This window comes from Bos javanicus, chromosome 5 (genome assembly GCF_032452875.1).
Source record: "Bos javanicus breed banteng chromosome 5, ARS-OSU_banteng_1.0, whole genome shotgun sequence".
Taxonomy (NCBI): Eukaryota; Metazoa; Chordata; class Mammalia; order Artiodactyla; family Bovidae; genus Bos; species Bos javanicus.
Window position 1 is genome coordinate 42,839,433 of NC_083872.1, and position 22,215 is coordinate 42,861,647.

Below are 22,215 nucleotides of genomic sequence, written 5' to 3' on the forward strand. Positions count from 1 at the left end.
ATAGTTTTCAAAGTACAAGTCTTTTGCCTCCTTAAGTAGATTTATTCCTTGGTAGTTTATTCTTTCTCATGCCATTGGAAATGAGGTAGTTTCTTTAATTTCTCTTTTTGATAGTTTGTTGTTATTGTATAGAAGAACAACAAATTTCTTTATATTAACTTTATATCCTGCAATGTTACCAAATTCATTGCTGCACTCTAAGTTTTCTGGTGGTATATTTACAATTTTTTATGCATAGTATCATATTATCTGCAAACAGTGAAACATGTACTTTATCCTTTGCAATTAAGATTCATGTTATTCATGTTCTTTTCTGATTGTTGTGGCCAGGACTTACAAAACTATGTTGAACAAATGTGGTGACAGTGGGAATCCTTTTGTTTCTGATCAAAGAGGGAATGATTTCACCTTTTCATTGTGAAGTATGATGTTAGCTGTGAGTTCACCATATATGGCATTTATTATGAACAACTATTTGCCAATAAAATGGACAACCTAGAAGAAATAGACAACTTCTTAGAATTTGCTTTCTCCCAATATTGAACCAGGAAAAAAAGTGGAAAATATAAACAGACCATTGATGCAGACCAGTATGAAATTGGATCAGTAATCAAAACACTCCCCACAAACTAAGTCCAGGACCAGATTACTTCACAGCTGAATTCTAGCAAAAATTTTGAGAGAAGTTAACATCTATCCTTCTCAAACTTTTCACAAAATTTCAGAGAATGGAATGCTCCTCAACTCTTCTGTGAGGTCAGTTTCACCCTGATACCAAATCCAGAAAAGATAACACAGAAAAAGAGAAAATTAATGGCCTATATCAGGGATTAAAATAGGTATACACATCCTCAACAAAATATTAGCAGCCAAATCAAGCAATACATGAAAATGACCATAAAGCATGATTAATAGAATATATCCCACGGATGCAAGGATTTTTCAGTATCTGCCAAGCAATCAGTGTAATACACCCCATTACAAAATTGAATAATAAAAACCATATCCCTTTCCCAATAGGTGCAGAAAAAACTTGCCATACTTCAACTTCCATTTACAAAACAAACTCTCCAGAAAGTGGGTATAAAGGTATCATACAAAGATAAAACCAGATGAATAAATATACCACAGTCTTCAATTGGAAGAATAAATATTGTGAAAATGAATATACTGCTCAAAGCAGATTCAATGCAATCCCTATCAAATTACCAGTGACATTCTTCCCAGAGCTAGAATAACAAGAACAACAACAAAAATTGATTTGTATGGAAACACAAAAGACCCCAAATAGCCAAAGCAATCTTGAGAAAATAAAACAGAACTGGAGGAATCAGGCTCCTTGACTTCAAACTATACTGCAAAGCAACAATAATCAAGACAGTATAGTATTGGCAAAAAAAAACAGAAATATAGATTAATCGTATAAGGATAGAAAGCCCAGAGATAAATGAATGCACCTATGGACACCTTATCTTTGACAAAGGAGGCAAGAATATACAATGGAGAAAAGACAGTCTCTTCAGCAAGTGGTGTTGGAAAAGTTGGACAGCCACATGTGAAAGAATGAAATTAGAACATTACCTAAGACCATTCACAAGCATAAATTCAAAATGGATTAATTAGCTAAATGTAAGACCAGACACTGTAAAACTCTTAGAGGAAAATAAGAAAATCACTCTTTGACCTAAACCATATCAAGATATTTTTACACCTACCTTTTAGAGTAATGAATTAAAAATACAAATAAACAAATGTAACGTAATTAAACTTAAAAGGTTTGCACAACAAAGGAAACCATAAACAAGATGAAAAGACAGCCCTCAGGATAGGAGAAGATATTTGCAAATGAAGCAATGGACAAAAGATTAAACTTCAAAATATACAAATAGCTCATGGAACTCAATATCAAAAAACCAAGCAACCCAATCTAAAACTGGAAAGAAAAACTAAATATCTCTCCAAAGAAGACATACAGATGCCAAAGAGGCATATGAAAAGATACTCAGGCTCACTAATTATTAGAGAATTGCAAACAAAGTCTACAATGAAGTATCCCCTTACACTGGTGAGAAAGACCATCATCATAAAATCTACAAACAATAAATGCTGGAGAGAATGTGGAGTAAAGAGTACCTTCTTGTATTGTTGGAGGGATTATAAATTGATATAGCCACTGTGGAGAACAATATGGAGTTCCCTTAAAAAGCTAATAACTACCATATGACCCAGAAATCCCTCTTCTGGACACACACCTGAGAAAACCATAATTCAAAAGGTCACATGCACCCCAGTGTTCATTGAAGCACAATTTACATTACCCAGCACATGGAAACAACCTAAATGTACAACGACAGATGAATGGAATAAAATGTTTGTGTGTGCTCACTCAGTCGTGTCCAGTTCTTTGTGAAACTTACGGAATGTAACCCACCAGGCTCATCTGTCCATGGGATTTTCCAGGCAAGAATACTGGAGTGGGTTGCCATTTCCTCCACCAGGGGATTTTCCTGACCAGGGAATCAAGCCACATCTGCATCCCCTGCATTGTCAGACAGATTCTTTACCACTGAGCCACCTGAGAAGCCCTAAAGATGTGGTACATGTATACAGTGAAATATTAGTCAGCCACTAAAGGAAATGAAATAGGGTCCTTTGTAGAGATGTGGGATAAACCTAAAGTTTATCAGGTAGAGTAAGTCATAGAGAGAGGAACAAATATTGTTTATTAACACATATATGTGGAATCTAGAAAAATGATACAGATGAAACTATTTCAGGGCAGGAATAGAGATACAGATGTGCAGAATGGAAATGTGGATACAGAAGTGAATGGGAAGGTAGAACAAATTGGGAGATTAGGATTTTCATATATACAGTACCATTTGTATTGATAAAATAGGTAGCTAGTTGGAACCTGCTATAAAGCACAGGAAGCTCAGCTCGGCGTTCTGTGTTGACCTAGATGGGTGGGATGGGGCAAGGGAGGAGGAAGGACTAAGAGCAAGAGATATACGTATACATATAGCTGATTCACTTCATTGTACAGCAGGAACTAACAAAATATTATAAAACATTTAAATATCAATTTAAACAAAATCAAAGAAAGCAAGCAAGCAAGAGAAAGAGGAAGTGAGGGAAGGAAGAGAGAGAAAGAACGGAAAGAAAAAATGAAAGAAAGAAAAAGTAAAATCATTTGTAGATATATACTTACTGTCATTTTGTTCATTGTTCTCTATTTGGTTTTATTGTTCTTTTTTGTTTCTTTTATTTTGCTATCTTGTGATTTGATGGCTATATTGTGTTATATTTGAATTCCTGTTTCTTTTTTGTGTGTTTTTGGACAGGGAGGCCTGGCGTGCTGCGATTCATGGGGTCGCAAAGAGTCGGACACGACTGAGCGACTGAACTGAATGATAATTTTTTGGTATGCGACTATATATGCTGCTAAGTCGCTTCAGTCGTGTTCGACTCTGTGCGACCCCGTAGACTGCAGCCCACCAGGCTCCCCCGTCCCTGGGATTCTCCAGGCAAGAACACTGGAGTGGGTTGCCATTTCCTTCTCCAGTGCATGAAAGTGAGAAGTGAAAGTGAAGTCGCTCAGTCGTGTCCGACTCTTCGTGACTACATGGACTTCAGCCTACCAGGCTCCTCCGTCCATGGGATTTTCCAGGCAAGAGTACTGGAGTGGGTTGCCATTGCCTTCTCCGTGACTATATATATTCATATGTAAATGATTATTTTTGAATGATAGTTTTAAGTTCAAATGCATTCTAACAATCACGTACATTCATTTTACTCCTCACCCTGCCTTGTTTAAGATCTTGACATCATACTTTATATCATTTTGTTTCGTATCTGTCTCATCAGTACTTGTTTTGGGTGTAGTTGATTTCACCACTTTTGTCTTTTAATCTTCCTAATGATTTTATTAGTGCTTGATCTAATTACCTTTAGTGTATATATGCTGTTACCAACAAAATTTTCCTTTCATAATTTTCATATTTCTAGTTGTGGTCTTTTATTTTCCATTTAACATTTTTTTTTGTAAAATCATTTTTGATGTGATAAACTTTTTTAGCTTCAATTGCCTGTAAAATTCTCTCCTTGAAATCTGAATTGAGCCTTGCCAGACAGAATATACTTGGTTGTAATTTTCTTCCTTTTATCACTTTATATATATCATTCCACTCCCTTCTGGTCTGCCACGTTTCTGCTGAAAAGTTAATTGATATTTTTACAGAGTTCCCTTGTATGCAACTAGTAGCTTTCCTTTTGCTGTTTCTAAGATTCTCTCCTTATCTTTAATTTTTTCTCATTAAAAAAAATTATTTTGTATTGGTGTAGTGTTGATTAACAATGTTGTATTAGTTTCAGTTGTATAGCAAAGTGATTTCATTATATGTATACATGAATCTATTCTTTTTCAAATTCTTTTCCCATTTTATTACAGAATATCCCACAGAGTTCCCTATTACCTATTTTAAATATAGCAGTGTGTACTCGTCAATCCCAAACTCCCAATCTTTCTCTCCCTGACACCCTTCTCTTCTGGTAACCATATGTTCTTTCTCTGTGTTTCTGTTTTTTAAATAAGTTCATTTGTAGGGCCATCTGTGACAGTACGGTGATTAAGAATTTGCCTTCCAATGCAGCAAGTACAGACTAGATCTCTGACTGGGGAATTAGGATTCCACATGTAACATGATTTGGCTGAAAAAAAAAGTATAGTAAATAAGTTTATTTGTATTTTTTTTTCAGATTCCACATATAAGAGGTATCATATGATATTTGTCTTTCTGTCTGACCTAGTTTGCTTAGTATGATAATCTCAAGGTTCATACATGTTGCTGCAGATGACATTATTTCATCCTTTTTAATGGCTGAGTCATATTTTATTGTATTTTTGTACCATATCTTCTCTATCCATTCATCTGTCTATGAACATTTAGATTGTTTCCATGTCTTGGCTTTTGTAAACAGCACTTCAATGAACATTGGCATGCGTGTACCTTTAAAACCATGTTTTTTGCTGGATATATGCCCAGCAGTGGAGTTGCTAAATCATATGGTAGCTCTATGGCTATTTTTTGAGGAACATGTATATTGTTCTCCATTGTAGCCGTACCAATTCATATCCCCAGTGACAGTGTAAGATGGTTCCTTTTCTTCATACCCACTCCGCCATTTATTGTTTGTAGATTTTTTGATGATGGCGATTCTGACCAGTGTGAGGTAATATCTCATTGTAGATTTGATTTTCATTTCTCCAGTAATTAGTGATATTGAACATCATCTTATATGCCTCTTAGCTATTGATAAGTCTTCTTTGGATAAATGTCTATTTAATTATTCTGCCCATTTTTTTAATGTTCTTTTTGGTTTTGTTTTATATCGACTTGCATGAACTATGTTTGTAAATTTTGGAGACTGATCCTTTGTCATTTGCTTCATTTGCAAATATTTTCTCCCATACTAAGGGTTGTCTTTTCATTTTCTCTATGGTTTCCTTAGCTGTGGAAAAACTTTTGAGTTTAATTATTTGCTTATTTTTGTTTCTAGTCTCATTACTGTAGGGGATGGATCCAAAAAGGTATTGCTATGATTTATCTCAAAGAGTGTTCTATGTATGTTTTCTTATCAGTTTCATAATATCCGATTTTATACATTTAGATCTTTAATCCATTTCGAGCGTATTTTTGTGTATGATGTTAGGGTGTGTTCTAGTTTCTTCTTTTTTACATGTAGCTGTATAGTTTTCCCAGCATCACTGGTTGAAGAGACTCTTTCCTCCATTGTATAGCTTTGCCTTCTTTCCCATAGAATAATTCACCATAGGTGACTGAGTTTATTTCTGGGCTTTATATCCTGTTCCATTAATCTATATTTCTGCTTTTGTGCCATTATCATAGTGTTTTCATGACTGTAGCTTTATAATATATAGAGTGAAGTCATGGAACCTGATTCCTTCAATGCCGCTTTTCAAGATTGCTTTTGCTATCCAGAATCTTTTGTGTATCCATGCAAATTTTAACATTTTTTTGTTCTAGTTCTGTTAAAAATGTCATTGATAATTTGATAGGGATTGCACCAAATCTTTAGATTGTCTTTTGAGTAGTAAAGGCATTTTTAAAATGGTGATTCTTCCAATCCAGAAACATAATATATGTTCTATTTACATCTATCTGTCATCTTCAGTTTCTTTCATCAGCATCTTACAGTTTTCATTGTACAAGTCTTTTGTCTCTTTAGGTAGGTTTATAACTAGGTATCCTTCTTTTTGATGTGATGGTAAATGGCCGTTTTGTCTGACTTACTTCACAATGGTATTTTTTTTTTAACTTCTCTTTCTGATGGTTCATTATTACTGTGTAGAAACACAAGAAATTTCTTTGTATTAACTTTGTATCCTGCGTCTTTACCACATTCATTGGTGAATTCTGTTAGATTTCTGGTTTTCTTTAGGGTTCTCTATGTATGTATGTATAGTATCATGTCTTCTGCAAACAATGACAGATTTGCTTCTTCTTTTCCAATTTGGATTTTTTTTTGTTGTTGTCTTATAGCTAACACTTCAAAATTATGTTGAATAAAAGTGAAAAAAGTGGTCATCCTAAATGGTTCCTGATCTTAGAAGAAATGCTTTCAGCTTTTCACCATAGAGTATAATGTTAGCTGTAAATTTGTCATATATGGCCTATATTACGTTGAGCTATATTCCCTCTTATGCTCACATTCTGTACACATTTTTATCATAAATGTGTGTTGAATTTTGTCAAAACCTTTTTCTGCATGTATTGAAATAATCATATGGTTTTTATTCTTCAATTATTTAATGTGGTGTATCACACTGATTGATTTGTGGAAAATGAAAAATCCTTGCATCCCTGGGATAAATCCCACTTAATTATGGTGAATGCTCCTTTTAAAGTATTATTAGATTCAAATTGCTAGTATTTTGTTGAGTACTTTTATGTATATTCAAAGGGGATATTGGCCTGTTATTTTCTTTTTGTGGTGTCACTATCTGTTTTTTGTATGAGAGTGATAGTGATCTCACAGAATGCATGCAGTCATGTACACGTGTATCCATTCTCCCCCAGTCTCCTTTCCCATCCAGACCACTACATAACATTGAGCAGAGTTCCATGTGCTATACAGTAGGTCCTTTTTGATTATCAATTTTAAATACAGCAGTGTGTATATGTCCATCCCAAAGTCCCTGTCTCTTTTTTAAATCACACTTTCAATTTCAGTACTGGTAGTTGGCCTCTTTATATTTTCCAAGTCTTCCTGGTTTAGTCTTGGGAGATTTTTATAATGCCCTTCTAAGAATTTGTCCATTTCTTCAAGGTTGTCCATTTTATTGGCATACAGTTGCTTGTAGTAGTTCTTTATGATCCTTTGCTTGTCTGTGGTGCTCACTGTAACTTCTCCTTTTTCGATTCTAATTTTATTGATTTGAACATTCTCCCTTTTTTTCTTGATAAACCTGGCCAAAGGTTTGTCAATTTTGTTTATGCTTTGAATGAACCAGCTTTTACTTTCATTTATCTTTTCTATTGTTTTGTTCATGTCGATTTTATTTATTTCTTCTCTGATCTTTATGATTTATTTCCTCCTAATAGCTTTCTATTTTGTTTGTTCTTCTTTCTTTAGTTACTTTAGGTGTAAGGTTAGGTTATATGTGATTTTTCTTGTTTCTTGTTATAAGATTATATTGATATAAACTTTCCTCCTGGAACTGCTTTTGCTGTGTTCCATAGGTTTTGGGTTGTCATGCTGTCATTTTCACCTGTCTCTGTGTATAGTTTTATTTCCTCTTTGATTTCTTCAGTGATCCATTGGTTCTTTACAAGCATATTGCTTTAGCTTCCGTATGTTTGAGTTTCTTACAGATTTTTTTCTTATAGTTGATTTCTAATCTCAGCATTGTGGTAGGGTAAAAAATTTGATTTCAGTTTTCTTAAATTTACTGAGGCTTGCTTTGTTGAATCCTGGAGAATGTTCCATGTGCATTCCAGAAGAATGTTCCCTTCTTCTTGAGAAGAATGAGTACTCTGCGGCTTTCAGATGAAATGCTCTATCAATATCAATTAAGTCCATCTAATCTAACGTATCATTTAGGGCCTGCATTTCCTTTATGATTTTGTGTCTGGACAATGTGTCTATTGATACATGTGAGGAAGGTTTAAATTGCCACACTATTATTGAGTTACTTTAGATTTCTCCTTTTATGATTTTTAGTGTTTACCTTATTATATTGAGGTGCTCCTAATGTGAGTGCTCCTATAAATTGTTACATCTCCTTGGATGATTCACTGATCATTATGCAATGTCCTTCCTTGTCCCTTGTCTATTTTGTCTAATATATGTATTGCTACTCTAGGCTTCTTTTGATTTCCATTTGTATGAAATTTCCCTTTCCATCCTCCCACTTTCAGTCTGTATGTGTCCCTGTATCTGAAGTGGTTCTCCTGTAGGCAATATATATGTGAGGTGTTTGGTTTTTTTTTTTTAATCCATTGAGTCAGTCTATGTCTTTTGGTTGAAGCATTTAATCTGTCTTCACTTAAGATTATTATTGTATATATGTTCTGATTGCCATTTTGTTGTTTTTTTAGTCTTTCTTCTTCCCTTCTTCTTTTATTCACTTGTCTTATGATTTGATGACTAATTTTTGTGTTGTGGTTGGATTCCTTTTTCTTTTTTGTGTATGTATCTCTTATAGGTTTTCAATGTGTGCTTACCCTGAGGTTTTGTTATAGAGGTCAATATACAAACAAGATTGTTTTAAATTTCTGTTCTTTTAATTTCAAATGTATTCCCAATATCTTCCATTTGTGCTGTCCTCAAAATTGCTGGTTTTGATATCCTTTTTGTGTGCAGATGATTTTCTACCTTTACTGTGTCTTTACTTTTACATCATTTTTCATTCATAATTCACTTTTTTCAGGTAGTAGCTTTTTATTTTACATTTAAAGAAGTTCCTTCAGCATTTGTTGTGACGCTGGTCTGGTGGTGATGAATTCTCTTCACTTTTGCTTGTTCGCCAAGCTGTTGATTTCTCCATTGAACCTGAATAAGAGCTGTGCTGAGTAGAGTACTTTTGGTTGTAGGTTCTTGCCTTTCATCACATTAAATATATCGTGCCACTCTTTTCAGGTCTGCAGATTTTGTGCTGAGAAATCAGTTGATAACCTTACCTGAATTCTTTTGTATGTTATTTGTTGCTTTTCCCTTGTTTCTTAATATTTTTTTCTTTCCTTTTAATTTTTGTCAATTTGATTACTCTTTGTCTCTGCATGTTACTCTTTGGGTTTAACCTGCCTGAGTCCTCTGTTCTTCCTGGACTTGGGTGACTGTTTCTTTTTCCATATAAAGAAGTTTTAGCTATTATCTCTTCAAATATTTTCTCAGGTCCTTTCTCTCCCTCTTCTCCTTCTGGGACCCATATAATGCAAATGTTGGGTGCATTTAATGTCCCAGAGATCTCATATACTGTCTTCATTTCTTTTCATTCTTTTTTTCTTTATTCTCTTCTGCAGCAGTGATTTCCATCATTTTGTCCTCCAGCTTACTTAACAATTCTTCTGACTTAGTCATTCTGCTATTGACTCCTTCTAGTGTATTTTTCATTTCAGTTATTGTATTATTCATCTATATTTGCTTGCTTTTTAGTTCTTCTAAATCTTTATTAATCATTTCTTCTATATTCTCAATCTGTGCATTCCTTCTTTTTCTGAGATCTTGGATCATCTTTATTATCATTACTCTGAATTCTTTTTCAAGTAGATTGCCTATCTCCTTTTCATCTAGCTTTTCCTCAGATTTTTATTCTGTTCCTTCCTCTAGGGCATATTCATCTGCTATCTCATTTCCACAGGCTACAGGATTGTAGATTTTCTTCCTTATGCTGTCTGCCTTCTGGTGGATGAGGGTGAGCAAGAGGCTTGGGAATGCTTCCTAGTGGGAGGGACTGGTTCCTTCCCACTGATGGAAGCTGATTCTTCTGCCTCTGGTGGTCAGGGACATGATCAGGAAAAATCATAAGCAGGCTTTCTGCTGATGGGTTGGGCTGCATTCCCACCCTGTTGGTTGTTTGGCCTGAGATATCTCAGTGCTGGAGCCTACAGGCTGATGACTTGGTCTAGGTCTTGAGGAAGAGATTGTGACCTTCAAGAGGACTCCCACCAATGGATACTCCCCCAAAGTACGTCTATTCGTTCTTTGTCCCTGGAGTGAGGGCACAGTCACCTTCCACCAACAGGAGACCATCCAGTACTGGGAAGTTGCTGTTCAGTTGCTGTCATGTCCTGCCCTTTGCAACCACGTGAACTGCAGCATGCCAGGCTTTGCTGTCCTTCAGTACCTCCCAGAGTTTGTTCAAGCTCATATCCATTGAGTCAATGATGCCATCCAACCATTTCATCCTCTGTTGCCCCCTTCTACTCCTGCCCTCAATCTTTCCCAGCATCAGGGTCTTTTCCAGTGAGTCAGCTCTTCGCATCAGGTAGCCAAAGTATTGGAGTTTCAGCTACAGCCTCAGTCCTTCCAATGAATATTCAAGGTTGATTTCTTTTAGAATTGACAGGTTTGATCTCCTTGGCTGTCCAAGGGACTCTCAAAGTTTTCTCCAGCAACACAGTTTGAAAGCACCAATTCCTGTGGAATTTCTGTGATTAAACCCCACTGCCTTTCAAAGCTAGATTCTCCTGGGGCTCCTCCACCCATGCCATACCCCCATGCTGGATAACCTGACACGGGACTTAAGACTTTCACTCTTACAGAATAACTTCTGTGGTATAATTATTTTCCAGTTTGTCCATCGCCTACTTGGCAGATATGGTTGATTTTATCATAGTTGCTCCCCTATTACCATCTCATTGTGAATTCCTCTTTGTCCTTAGATGTACATATCTCTTTTTTTTGGTATGTTCCAGCATATTTTGTCAGTGGTTGTTCAGCAATTAGTTGTGATTTTGATATTTTGTGAGAAGGGATAAGCACATGACCTTGTACACTGCCATCTTGAGCTACCATGTCAATTACAGTGTATCTTCTTGTGGACCTCTTTGGGTTCATCTTGTTTCAGAGGCTGTGCTTTTAGTCCTGGATATATGTTTCCTTTTCCAAGTTGGGAAAGTTTGGAGCTTATTTCTTCAGTGAATTTCTCTGCCTGTTTATCTCTCCTTGTTTCTTCTTGTATAAGTGTTGGTACACTTGGTGTTGTTCCAGTAGTCTCTTTAAAATGTCCTCTATTTAAAAAACTTTTTTTCCTTTTGTTCTATTCATCATGGATGTTTTTCACTACCAGTCTTCTAATTTGTTGATTTGTTCCTCTTTATCATCTAATCTACCAGTAAGTCCTTCTAGTGAGTTTTAAATTTCAGTTTTTATATTCTTAAGATTTGTTTGGTTCTTCTTTATATTTCTCTGTCTTTATAAACTTCTCATGGCATTCGTACGTCCTCTCCTGAATTTGTTGAGCATTTTTATGATCATTGGAAGTCTTGAATTCTCCTTGGTACTGTTCTGTATTCCAGTTCATTTTTTTTTTTCCTGAGGTTTTGTCTTACTACTTCATGTGGAACCGATTCTTCTCTTTATTTTGTTTAATTCTCTGTGCTTGTTTTTATGTTTAGGTAGGTTTGTTATGTTTCTCAGTCTTGGAGAAGTGACTTTATGTTGGAGACATCCTATGGAGCCCAGTAGCCTACCTCCCTCTGGTCACCATATCATTCTTGCAGATCCCCCCTGTGAGCAGTGAGCAGGCCTTTCTGTTGTGTCAGTGCCGACTGCTGGAGCATGTTGGTGGGCAGGGCTGACTCCTGTCCTGGCTGCCTGCAGGCCCTGCTTTGTGTCTTAACTAGTGGCCTGCTGGCAGGTGTAGTTGAGTTCCAATACTGGTGGTTGTCTGGCCTGGAAGTTCTCAGGATTGGTGCTAACTGCTGGTGATGGGGACTGGGTCCTGGTCTTAAGAAAAAATGTCAGCCATATGTAATAAAATATCAACATTATAAATGAATCAGTTTGGCATACCAACTCGCCACTTCCACAGAGTGACTGGATAGCTCAATTCCTAAACCAGTTCATACTTCTTTATTTGTGGAGTTAAGAGACAGATGATTAAGTCAGTAAGCAGAGATTTTCCTTCTGGGACAGATACACAGTGGAGGGTATGTAACAAAGAATTCTATCTAGAAGATCTTTGGCAATAGATGCAAATTTAAGTAATAGTAGTATGATTAACTGTTATTAGAAAATGTGGTGTCTTTTTACTGAATTACAATCTATTATTCTCTCTCAGTTAAGTCCAGAAAAATCTGGTTGCTTCAGATGAGCTTGGGAAGATCCAAGAGATGGAATTCTGTATTCCAAAAATAAATACTTAGGCTTCCCTGATAGCTCAGTTAGTAAAGAATCTGCCTGCAATGCAGGAGACCCTGGTTCAATTCCTGGGTCAGGAAGATCCCCTGAAGAAGGGATAGGATACCCACTCCAGTATTCTTGGGCTTCCCTTGTAGCTCAGCTGGTAAAGAATCCACGTGCAATGAGGGAGACTTAGGTTTGATCCCTGGGTTGGGAAGATCCACAGAAGGGACTCTAGTATTCTGGCCTGGAGAATTCCATGAACTGTATAGTCCATAGGGTCGCAAAGAGTCAGACACAACTGAGTGACCCTCACTACTACTACAGTAACTACGTTTTATCCTGCTTCTCTTTATCTCTCTCAAAAATGTATTGCTTAATACACAGATTTTGGCATTCAATGTATTTCCTTTTCTCTTTCCAACCCCCACTTCCTCTTTTCAAAATTATAATCCACAGTGGAGACATGCAACAGGCTATTAGAAATATGAGACTAGGGAATTGGAGAGATGTTGAAATATAAATTAAAGGTATAAATTGGAGAACCTTATACTTTAAAAATTTGTTTGAAGCAATGTAAATATATGTGATTGCTTCATGAATGCTTTGGGAGAAAATTTAAAGCCAGTTCCTTTTTGGCTATAAAAAACTTTCAGTTAAATGAAACTTCTAGTTGTACGTGATGAAGACTTTTTGTTAATAATGATGCTGGTCCTTTATACAATATGATGATTATTGGTATGTAATGGTTACCTACTATTTTCTCTGTGATTCTAAACACCAAAATAATTTGAGATTATGTGTTAACAACATGTGTTGTGTAGCTCTGTGCTTGTCAATCATCAATTAGTGTTCCAAATACACATGAAATTAAACAGCAGTAAGTAAGTCCTGTAAAAACAGTTTATTAAAATTCAGCCAGTGAGAAGTTCACTCTATAGATTTGCCAAGTACATTTATTTTGTAATAATTTTAATATTCCATTGCAATTGGTTAGTCAGAAAGAGAGAGAAAGAAAATAGAGACGGACTAAGAATGGGAAAGAAAGAATGTTGTGGTGTGGTCTTTTTATTGTATAAATTTCTCTGACAGAATAGTTTGATAATCCCAGTTCATTATTATTCAAGTATAAGAGTTTTAAATTTTGAAATTCCAAGCAATTGTACATAGCCATCTCAATTGTTTTACTAACTATATAGAATAAGATATTTAATATGTAGAAAGAGTTGGCCATATATGTATTACCACTTTAGATTACATGCTAGTATATTTGTATATATTTCAGCACAGTTTAAACAAGCAAATGGATTATAGGTATTATAAATTTATATTTAACCTCAAATTAATATATTGAAACTGTACACATATGGCTATTTTTTAAGATAATACCATTCTTCCAAGAACCCAAAATATATTTCTGGTGTTCTGTTCAAAACAACTCACGTTAATCAATTCAACTTTTTTTAATGTGGATGCTGCTGCTGCTGCTGCTAAGTCGCATCAGTCATATCGGACTCTGTGTGACCCCATAGGTGACAGCCCACCAGGCTCCTCCCTCCCTGGGATTCTCCAGGCAAGAATACAGGAGTGGGTTGCCATTTCCTTCTGCAGTGCTTGAAAGTGAAAAGTGAAAGTGCAGTCACTCAGTCGTGTCTGACTCCTCGTGACCCCATGGACTGTAGCCCACCAGGCTCCTCCGTCCATGGGATTTCCCAGGCGAGAGTACTGGAGTGGGTTGTCATTGCCTTCTCCGTTAATGTGGATGAGAAAATATATTTTATGATTTTGAGTGGTGAAAAAATTTTACTAGGAAGCTTAATGATTTGCCTAGAGTCAGTAGAACTCAAAGGTAAAATCGATAGGCAAACACTATTCTTTTTTAGTTCCATGGATAGTTCTTTGCTTTCCACTAAGAAATTCACAGATTTTTAGGATAGGTTCCAAGGACAAGGTTCCTACTGTGCTTATCGCTAAAGAAGAAGGACTTCTATAAATGGATAATATATGTAAGCATAAGTACACTTGGTACTTTTTATGTTGCTTAATATCTTAGATCTGTGTTTCTTGAAAACTAAGATATTCTGATATTTTGCTTCATAGTCTTCTGGAGTCTTATATTGTTAAAAATATATTAACTTATTCAAGCATCTAGCCAAAGAATTTTTGTGAGATATGTCATTTCCATATTTGAATATTTTGAAGATATTTAGGCTGTTAAAACCATTATCATAAAATGACACTGCTCTGAACATATAAAGAATTATTAAAGTCTCCTAAAATACCTAGTTTGTTTCTCCATAAGTAGTGTAGGAAAGTAATATAGATATAACAATAAGCACAAGACTTTCTGAAGCTGAAACTCTTTCAAATGTGCAAGTTCTGAGCTGCCATATGAGATCTGTGTTAAGGATTACAGTAAACTGTCAGTTTGTGAAATTTCATCAAAGTGGGATGATAATTTTCTAAATTTATAACATGTACATTTTTTTTGCTGACAATGCCTGACCTAAACAGCACAAAATAAAAGTAAATTTTGTAAATTGCTTGGTTTTATTTGAGATAAATATTCTAGGCAATTTGGATGACTACTTTCAGATTTGAATTATCTGAATTATATATACATATTTATTAAAAACTGTATCAATAATTCATAGTTTTCTACTGACTAAACACTTTTTTTAGCTTATTATATATATAGTATTTATATCTTTTAAAAATTCTGTCTGTATTAGAAATGGATCAAGGAACAGGTGTGAATCAGACTGATAAAATTAGCCTATTTCTCCTATAAATTGTTAACATTTGAGAGTAATTATACCACTTTCTTTCTTGGAGGCTCAGAAATGTAGCTGTAATCTACAGAGGGGTAAATAAAATGTAAACTTTTTGAAATTACTGAAAATTTCAGTAAAAATAGAGATAAATAACTTCTACATTAAACACTTTCATTTATATGTTATATGTGATCATTTCTACCAGTAAAAGCAAACCAGGAAAAACAATTAGTTTTTCAGAATGTGCTTACAATCTCTGTTTACTGAGGAAGAACCAAGATAGTTCTTTAAATTTAAATTTAGACCAACTCATAATTGAATAATATTTAAAAGCATATTTCTGAACTTTTTAAAGGAAACTAACTTTTTTTCAGGACTTAAGGAAATTAAAAGGATAAAAAAGACTTGATTTTATTGAAATTTTAAGAATAAAGGAAGGGTAGTGTTATGGCATGGATAAAAATGTTCCTAAATGCTGAAAAGTTATGTTAAAGTCAAAGTTTTGTCTGGAAAGAAAAGTAAAGAAATAAAAGCAAAATCAAGGACAACTGGTACGTTGTTAGCTGGACTTTTGTGATGATCATGGGAAATCAAAATTCTCATGATACATTTTACCTACAATTATGGAATTAATGTCTTGACTTCAGTCACCTCTGGGAAAAAAAAAAAACCACTGCTGCTCTTCTCCTACAGTAAAAATAATATAAATTATTCTTAAATATAGCTATTGAGAAATTGTGGTACACTTTTGCTTAATTAACAAGGAACAGTAAAAAAGAAAAAAGAAGGAAACTTATCCCCCATTTAGATAGCAAACGTGTTGTCAGTCTGGATCTGTCTTATGCTTCATCTTATCATCTAATACATCTCAACATCTAATACATGGTAGATACGTAGTAGATGCTTAATAAATATTTCCTGAGGAAATTAAAAAAAAAAAAACACTCTTAAAAATGTGTACTTCAATAAAAAGATATGAATAGAGATCTTATAATTCTGACTTCCAAATATCAATTCATAAGCCTGTTACATCTTCAGATATTATTTTGATTAAAGCTTCTTTAAGACACATATAGGTATCTAGAGTCATATTACTTAAAAATCAGAAAAAAATGTATTTTAATAATGACTTGTATAAGGAATTATGTGCCTTTCACAGAAAAAAAATCAAATGAATTATCTAGATTTATTTTCAAAACAGTAAATAGTCATTGCCTCCAATTTTTAGATGAATACATAAAGATCCCAAAGTGACTTACTCAAGACAACATGATGATAGAAAAGGGTAAGATAGATTCAGTATGTATTTGCTGTTTCTACATATATGGAATATTAATTTAATGATTGCAAGGAAAATAGGCATCATCCATTGTGCCTAAAGTAGGATTTCCTTCAGGAAAACCATTGGAAATGCCTAGAAAAGGCAATATTCTGTCTCTTTTTTTATATCTTTTGTGTGATAATGTGGGTGCATTTTTATGGGAAAATAACAGTTATCAGTTACCCTCAGAGAGAGTTGTTTCAAAGGAATAGAGTAGGAGTGGCTAATATGCTCAACATTTGTCCCATTCTTTTGTACTAACGATAATTCACGTGAAGCAAAACTGTTAATATTACTGGTAAGGTAAGATTACAGCATGATTGTGACATTGCCTTGAATATATTTGCAACATTCAATAATGCCTATGGGTTACCAGGCACTGAAGTAGATCTGAGAATATGGAGATGAAATTAACATCTTTCCTTTTCTTTTATTTGTCTGTTTTGTGATCTTTGATCTTCATTGTGGCATTTAGGATCTTTTTTTTAGTTGCAACTTGTTGGATCTTTAGTTGTGACACTGGACTCTTTGTGGCATGTATGTTCTAGTTCCCCAACCAGGGATCAAACCAGGGCTTCCTACACTGGGAACAGAAAGTCTTAGCTTCAAGACCACCAGAGAAAGTCACTCAGCTTTCATAACTTTGAGTATGTTATAAAAACTAGAAGGGGAGATTTTTAAACAACAGCTATTATACAATATAGGAAGTGTGTGGCGGATTCATTTTGATATTTGGCAAAACTAATACAATTATGTAAAGTTTAAAAATAAAATAAAATTAAAAAAAAAAAAGAGAAAGCACATAAAGGAGGAGAGATTTCTTAGAGGAGATAATACTTAAGCAGTAGTGTAAAAGGTAAGTAAAAGAAGATGTCAAAAATGGGAAAGATGGACACTTTGTTAAGTAGGGACTGTCTTACAGATTTCAGATGTAAATATAAATATGCAAAATACTCCTTTTCCACTATTAATAGAGTATAGAAATACTTATAATATTCAAATTTTATTCAAAAATCAGTCAGTTTACTCTAGACATTTTGAGAGTTGACATACTACCTATAATATTAATCAATTTGTTCTCAATATCTGTTTATTTCTTCAGATTTTAAATAATATATTTCAATTATAAAAAATTTTGGAAAAAATTAGAAATGTAAATGGACACAAATCAGATCAACCACCGTGGAGTAAACTTTATTTTGTAAATGCAGAGAGCTTTGAGACTTATAACACAGAATAATTATTTTAGTTAGAACTAAACTAACAAGAAATATCAAAGCAGTATTATTGAATCTCAGGAAAACTGTTGATTGTAACATATTATCAGAGTACTTTTCATCATATTCCTCTGTGTAGTGAGAATTATTTCAATATTTTTGTATTGACAACTATGAACAGATAAAATATTAAAATAAATTACTTTTCTTTCTTTTAATCTTAGTAAAATCCAGTAATAATTAATGATAGGGGAAAAGATAAGAATAAATCAGTGAAGAGCACCTTCAATACTTTCTTTAAAGTACTTATTTATGATTTAATATACAGTATTTGGATTACAGAAGTTCACAAAGGAAACTAAATATTCTCATTCATTTCAAGAGATCTGTAACAAAACTGACCCGAGAATTATTCACTTATGCACCTAGATTCTTGAGATGTATTTTTGAGACAAAGCACCTTATGTCTAGGCTTGGCTGTTATATTGCTGTTGCCACTCACTGCCTTGTGTTTATGACTAGTGTGGTGAGCTCTGGTATACGAAGCTTGTCCACACTTAATCAATATAAAATATTGCGTTTGAAGTGCTTTAATAGAACCTTTTCTTGGTGACCATTACTTAAGATATCAAAACACACACAGCAATGAAGAGAATAGATTCTAAGCAGAGTCTCAGAGATTTCTATAAAGATATCATGGTTATAAGCTTGCACTTCTGAAAGTCAAAGAGATTTATTTTATTTATAAGAAATATGTAGCATGAAATTACTGTTTTGTAATTTTCCCCATATAAATTGAAAGAGCAAATGCTGAGGGTTTTGGATTCACAAATACAAATGTATTTTAAGTATGGTCTTCAATCCTCTTTTCATTTACTAATTTCATGTGTGTACATCTGCTTTTAAAACAACTGTAGAAGAGGTCACGGTGATACTGGGATAAAGAGAAATGCCCTATATAGATTATTGTCATAAATGTACAAGATGTTTAAAATATGGGAGAACTGGGAAACCGGATATCTAGATGAGTTGTATCTTACATCCTAATTTTTAAAAATTTATTGCAAAAACACTACTTAATGACCACTAGTTTTTTTTTCTTCGAAATCCCAACTTTAGAAATCAGTTGTGGTTGGCTAGCAACAATTTGCTTATTGCTTGTTACTGGTTATCAGATCTATGGATTTTAATGATGCAGAGTTAAGCAAAAACCTGCCTGGATTTTGGGGGAAATATCTGTTTTTGTGGTAACACCTCATATTTGCAAGCAAATGGGCCGAGCTTAAATTCTATCACACAAATAACAGCAATATCCCTTTTTGTTATACTAATTCAGCTCCTACAATCTTTTATCTTCCTCCTCTAATCTATTGCACTTCAGCATTGCACCAAATACCAGCATTTTATGTTTATGTCTCACTGTGTGTTCTGTGTGTGTTCAACCTAGTTTTGACCATAAAATTAGTGTGTGTGTGTGTTAGCTGCTCAGTTGTGTTTGACTCTTTGCAACCTTACACATCCACTCTAATCTGCCGAATGCATAACACTTCTTTTACAGTTGCATAAATCAAGCTCAGTAATTACATTGTTAAGTATTTTATAGTGAAAACAAACATATGCTTTCTCAATCTTTACCCTTCCATGTCTAAATTGAGAAGGCACTTGTAAAAGTTCTACTTTCTGAGAAAGCAGTGATGATTGCTTTATGGTAAAGTTCAGATTAACCATGTTTGGTATTATCAATGTACTTTAAAATTATTAGTATAAAGCTTAGTGACTATTTTCTGTCAGGGGAGTGTGTAATTTCCTCAGGTCTGTCTCGTCACAACAAAAACCTGAAGTGATGGACCAGTGTTACAGCCCTCAGATGGACCAGTGTTACTGCTCAGTTTTACTTAGAAAGTAAAGGAAAATACATCCTCAAGGTGTGAGGACATGCCAACCCAAAAGACACGAAGAGAAAAGGGGCGCCCAGCCCAATTTTGGCTCCTCTTTTTATATGGCTTTTCTCCTCCGTCTGGGCCTGCCCTATGTAAATTGGGCTAGCCAGGAATCCTGTTTGTTTTACCTGAGCTCCTCACTCCGGTCCTCAGACCTTCCTTTGTTCTATTTTCGCGGGCTTTACCCTTCCTTGTCTTTTAGCCACCACCATTCTGGACTCATTTTTCCTATTCTAACTACCTGACATTCCATGTCAACGTGGGATTCCCTTTTAAAAATAGTGATCTATTACATACTGGTCATTGGAAGGTTTGAAGATTTTGTATATTCGTGATTATTGATATGTATGGTAATAAATTTTGTGTGTCTTAAAATTTCATCCTAGTTAATGGTTAATCATTAGGATAGCATAGACAAAATGCTTTTGAAATATGAGTTATTGACACTAATAAACCTATTTGAAATATTAACATTGGTGTGATAAATGAAATATTTTTGAATACTAACAAAATTTAATTTGGGATATACATAACAAAGTATCAATGTGTTTTAAATTATCATATTAGTATTATTTTCATAGTAATATCAAGAATTTTTTCATGATAAGAATATATATTTAAAGTTTTAATATAAAATTAACAAATGTCTGAAAGCTAATACTATATGTATTTTCTCCTTAATTATAGTCATGATTTCATTGGAGAATTTACAACAAGCTACAGGGAACTTTCTAGAGGGCAATCACAGTTCAATGTATATGAGGTAAGAGGAATTTTACTTTATATTTTTCTGGAATAAGTACAATTATGCTTTTAAAATATGGATTTTTACAAAAGATAATTGCCAAAAGTTACCAATATAAATAAGAATCTTTAAACTTATTGAGAAGATTGGTTTTTGAGATTAAATAATATTTCTCTTCAAATCACATGGTCATTTGAATCTACTTTGTTGATTTAAAATTCTTGCCTATGAAACATTTTCTTATTTAAAAAACATCCAATATGGATATGTTTATTTTTCCTTGAGCTTCAGCCTTTATGTTTTGCCTTCCTACTAACGTTCTCCTCAACCCTTTTTTTTAATTAATTCATTTTTTATTGAAGGATAATTGCTTTACAGAACTTTATTGTTTTCTGCCAAACCTCAACATGAATCAGTGATAGGTATACATATAACCCCTCCCTTTTGAACCTCCCTCCCATCTCCCTCCCCATCCCACCCCTCTAGGTTGATACAGAGCCCCTGTTTGAGTTTCCTGAGCTATACAGCAAATTCCCATTGGCTATCTATTTTACATATGGTAATATGTTTCCATGTTACTCTTTCCATACATCTCACCCTCTCCTCCCCTCTCCCCATGTCCATAAGTCTATTCTCTATGTCTCTTTCTCCATTGTTGCCCTGTAAATAAATTCTTCAGTATGATTTTTCTAGATTCCATATATATGCATTAGACTACAATATTTATCTTTCTATTTCTGACTTACTTCACTCTGTATAATAGGTTCTAGGTTCATCCACCTCATTAGAACTGACTCAAATGGGTTCCTTTTTATGGCTGGGTAATATTCCATTGTGTTTATGTACCACAACTTCTTTATCCATTCGTCTGTCAATGGATATCTAGATTGCTTCCATGTTCTAGCTATTGTAAATAGTGCTGCAATGAACAATGGGATACATGTGTCTTCTTCAATTTTGGTTTCCTCAGAGTATATGCCTAGGAGTGGGATTGCTGGGAGATGGGAATACCAGACCATCTGACCTGTCTCTTGAGAAACCTATATGCAGGTCAGGAAGCAACAATTAGAACTGGACATGGAACAACAGACTGGTTCCAAATAGAAAAAGGAGTACATCAAGGCTGTATACTGTCCCCCTGCTTATTTAACTTCTACGCAGAGTACATCATGAGGAACTCTGGGCTGAAAGAAGCACAAGCTGGAATCAAGATTGCTGGGAGAAATATCAATAACCTCAGATATGCAGACGATACCACCCTTATGGCAAAAAGTGAAGAGGAACTAAAAAGCCTCTTGATGAAAATGAAAGAGGAGAGTGAAAAAGTTGGCTTAAAGCTCAACATTCAGAAAACGAAGATCATGGCATCTGGTGCCATCACTTCCTGGGAAATAGATGGCGAAACAGTGGAAACAGTGGCTGACTTTATTTTTCCAGGCTCCAGAATCACTGCAGATGGTGACTGCAGCCATGAAATTAAAAGACTCTTACTCCTTGGAAGGAAAGTTATGACCAACTTAGATAGCATATTCAAAAGCAGAGACATTACTTTGCCAACAAAGGTTCATCTAGTCAAGGCTATGGTTTTTCCAGTGATCCTGTATGGATGTGAGATTTGGACTGTGAAGAAAACTGAGTGCTGAAGAATTGATGCTTTTGAACTGTGGTGTTGGATAAGACTCTTGAGAGTCCCTTGGACTGCAAGGAGAGCCAACCAGTCCATTCTAAAGGAGATCAGTCCTGGGTGTTCTTTGGAGGGACTGATGCTGAAGCTGAAACTCCAATACTTTGGCCACCTCATGCGAAGAGTTGAATCACTGGAAAAGACTCTGATGCTGGACGGGGATTG

At 34.7% G+C, this 22,215-nt stretch overlaps 1 protein-coding gene across 4 annotated transcripts in view; it reads left to right on the plus strand.

Moving 5' to 3' along the window:
- The window catches only part of CPNE8 (copine 8), a 276,946-nt gene that overhangs the window by 167,803 nt on the left and 86,928 nt on the right, over positions 1-22,215 (plus strand). For all 4 annotated transcript variants that reach the window (XM_061416467.1, XM_061416469.1, XM_061416468.1 and 1 more), the window contains one exon: positions 20,309-20,384. In XM_061416467.1, coding sequence (XP_061272451.1) covers positions 20,309-20,384 — 76 coding nt within the window. The remainder of the gene's footprint in view (positions 1-20,308; positions 20,385-22,215) is intronic.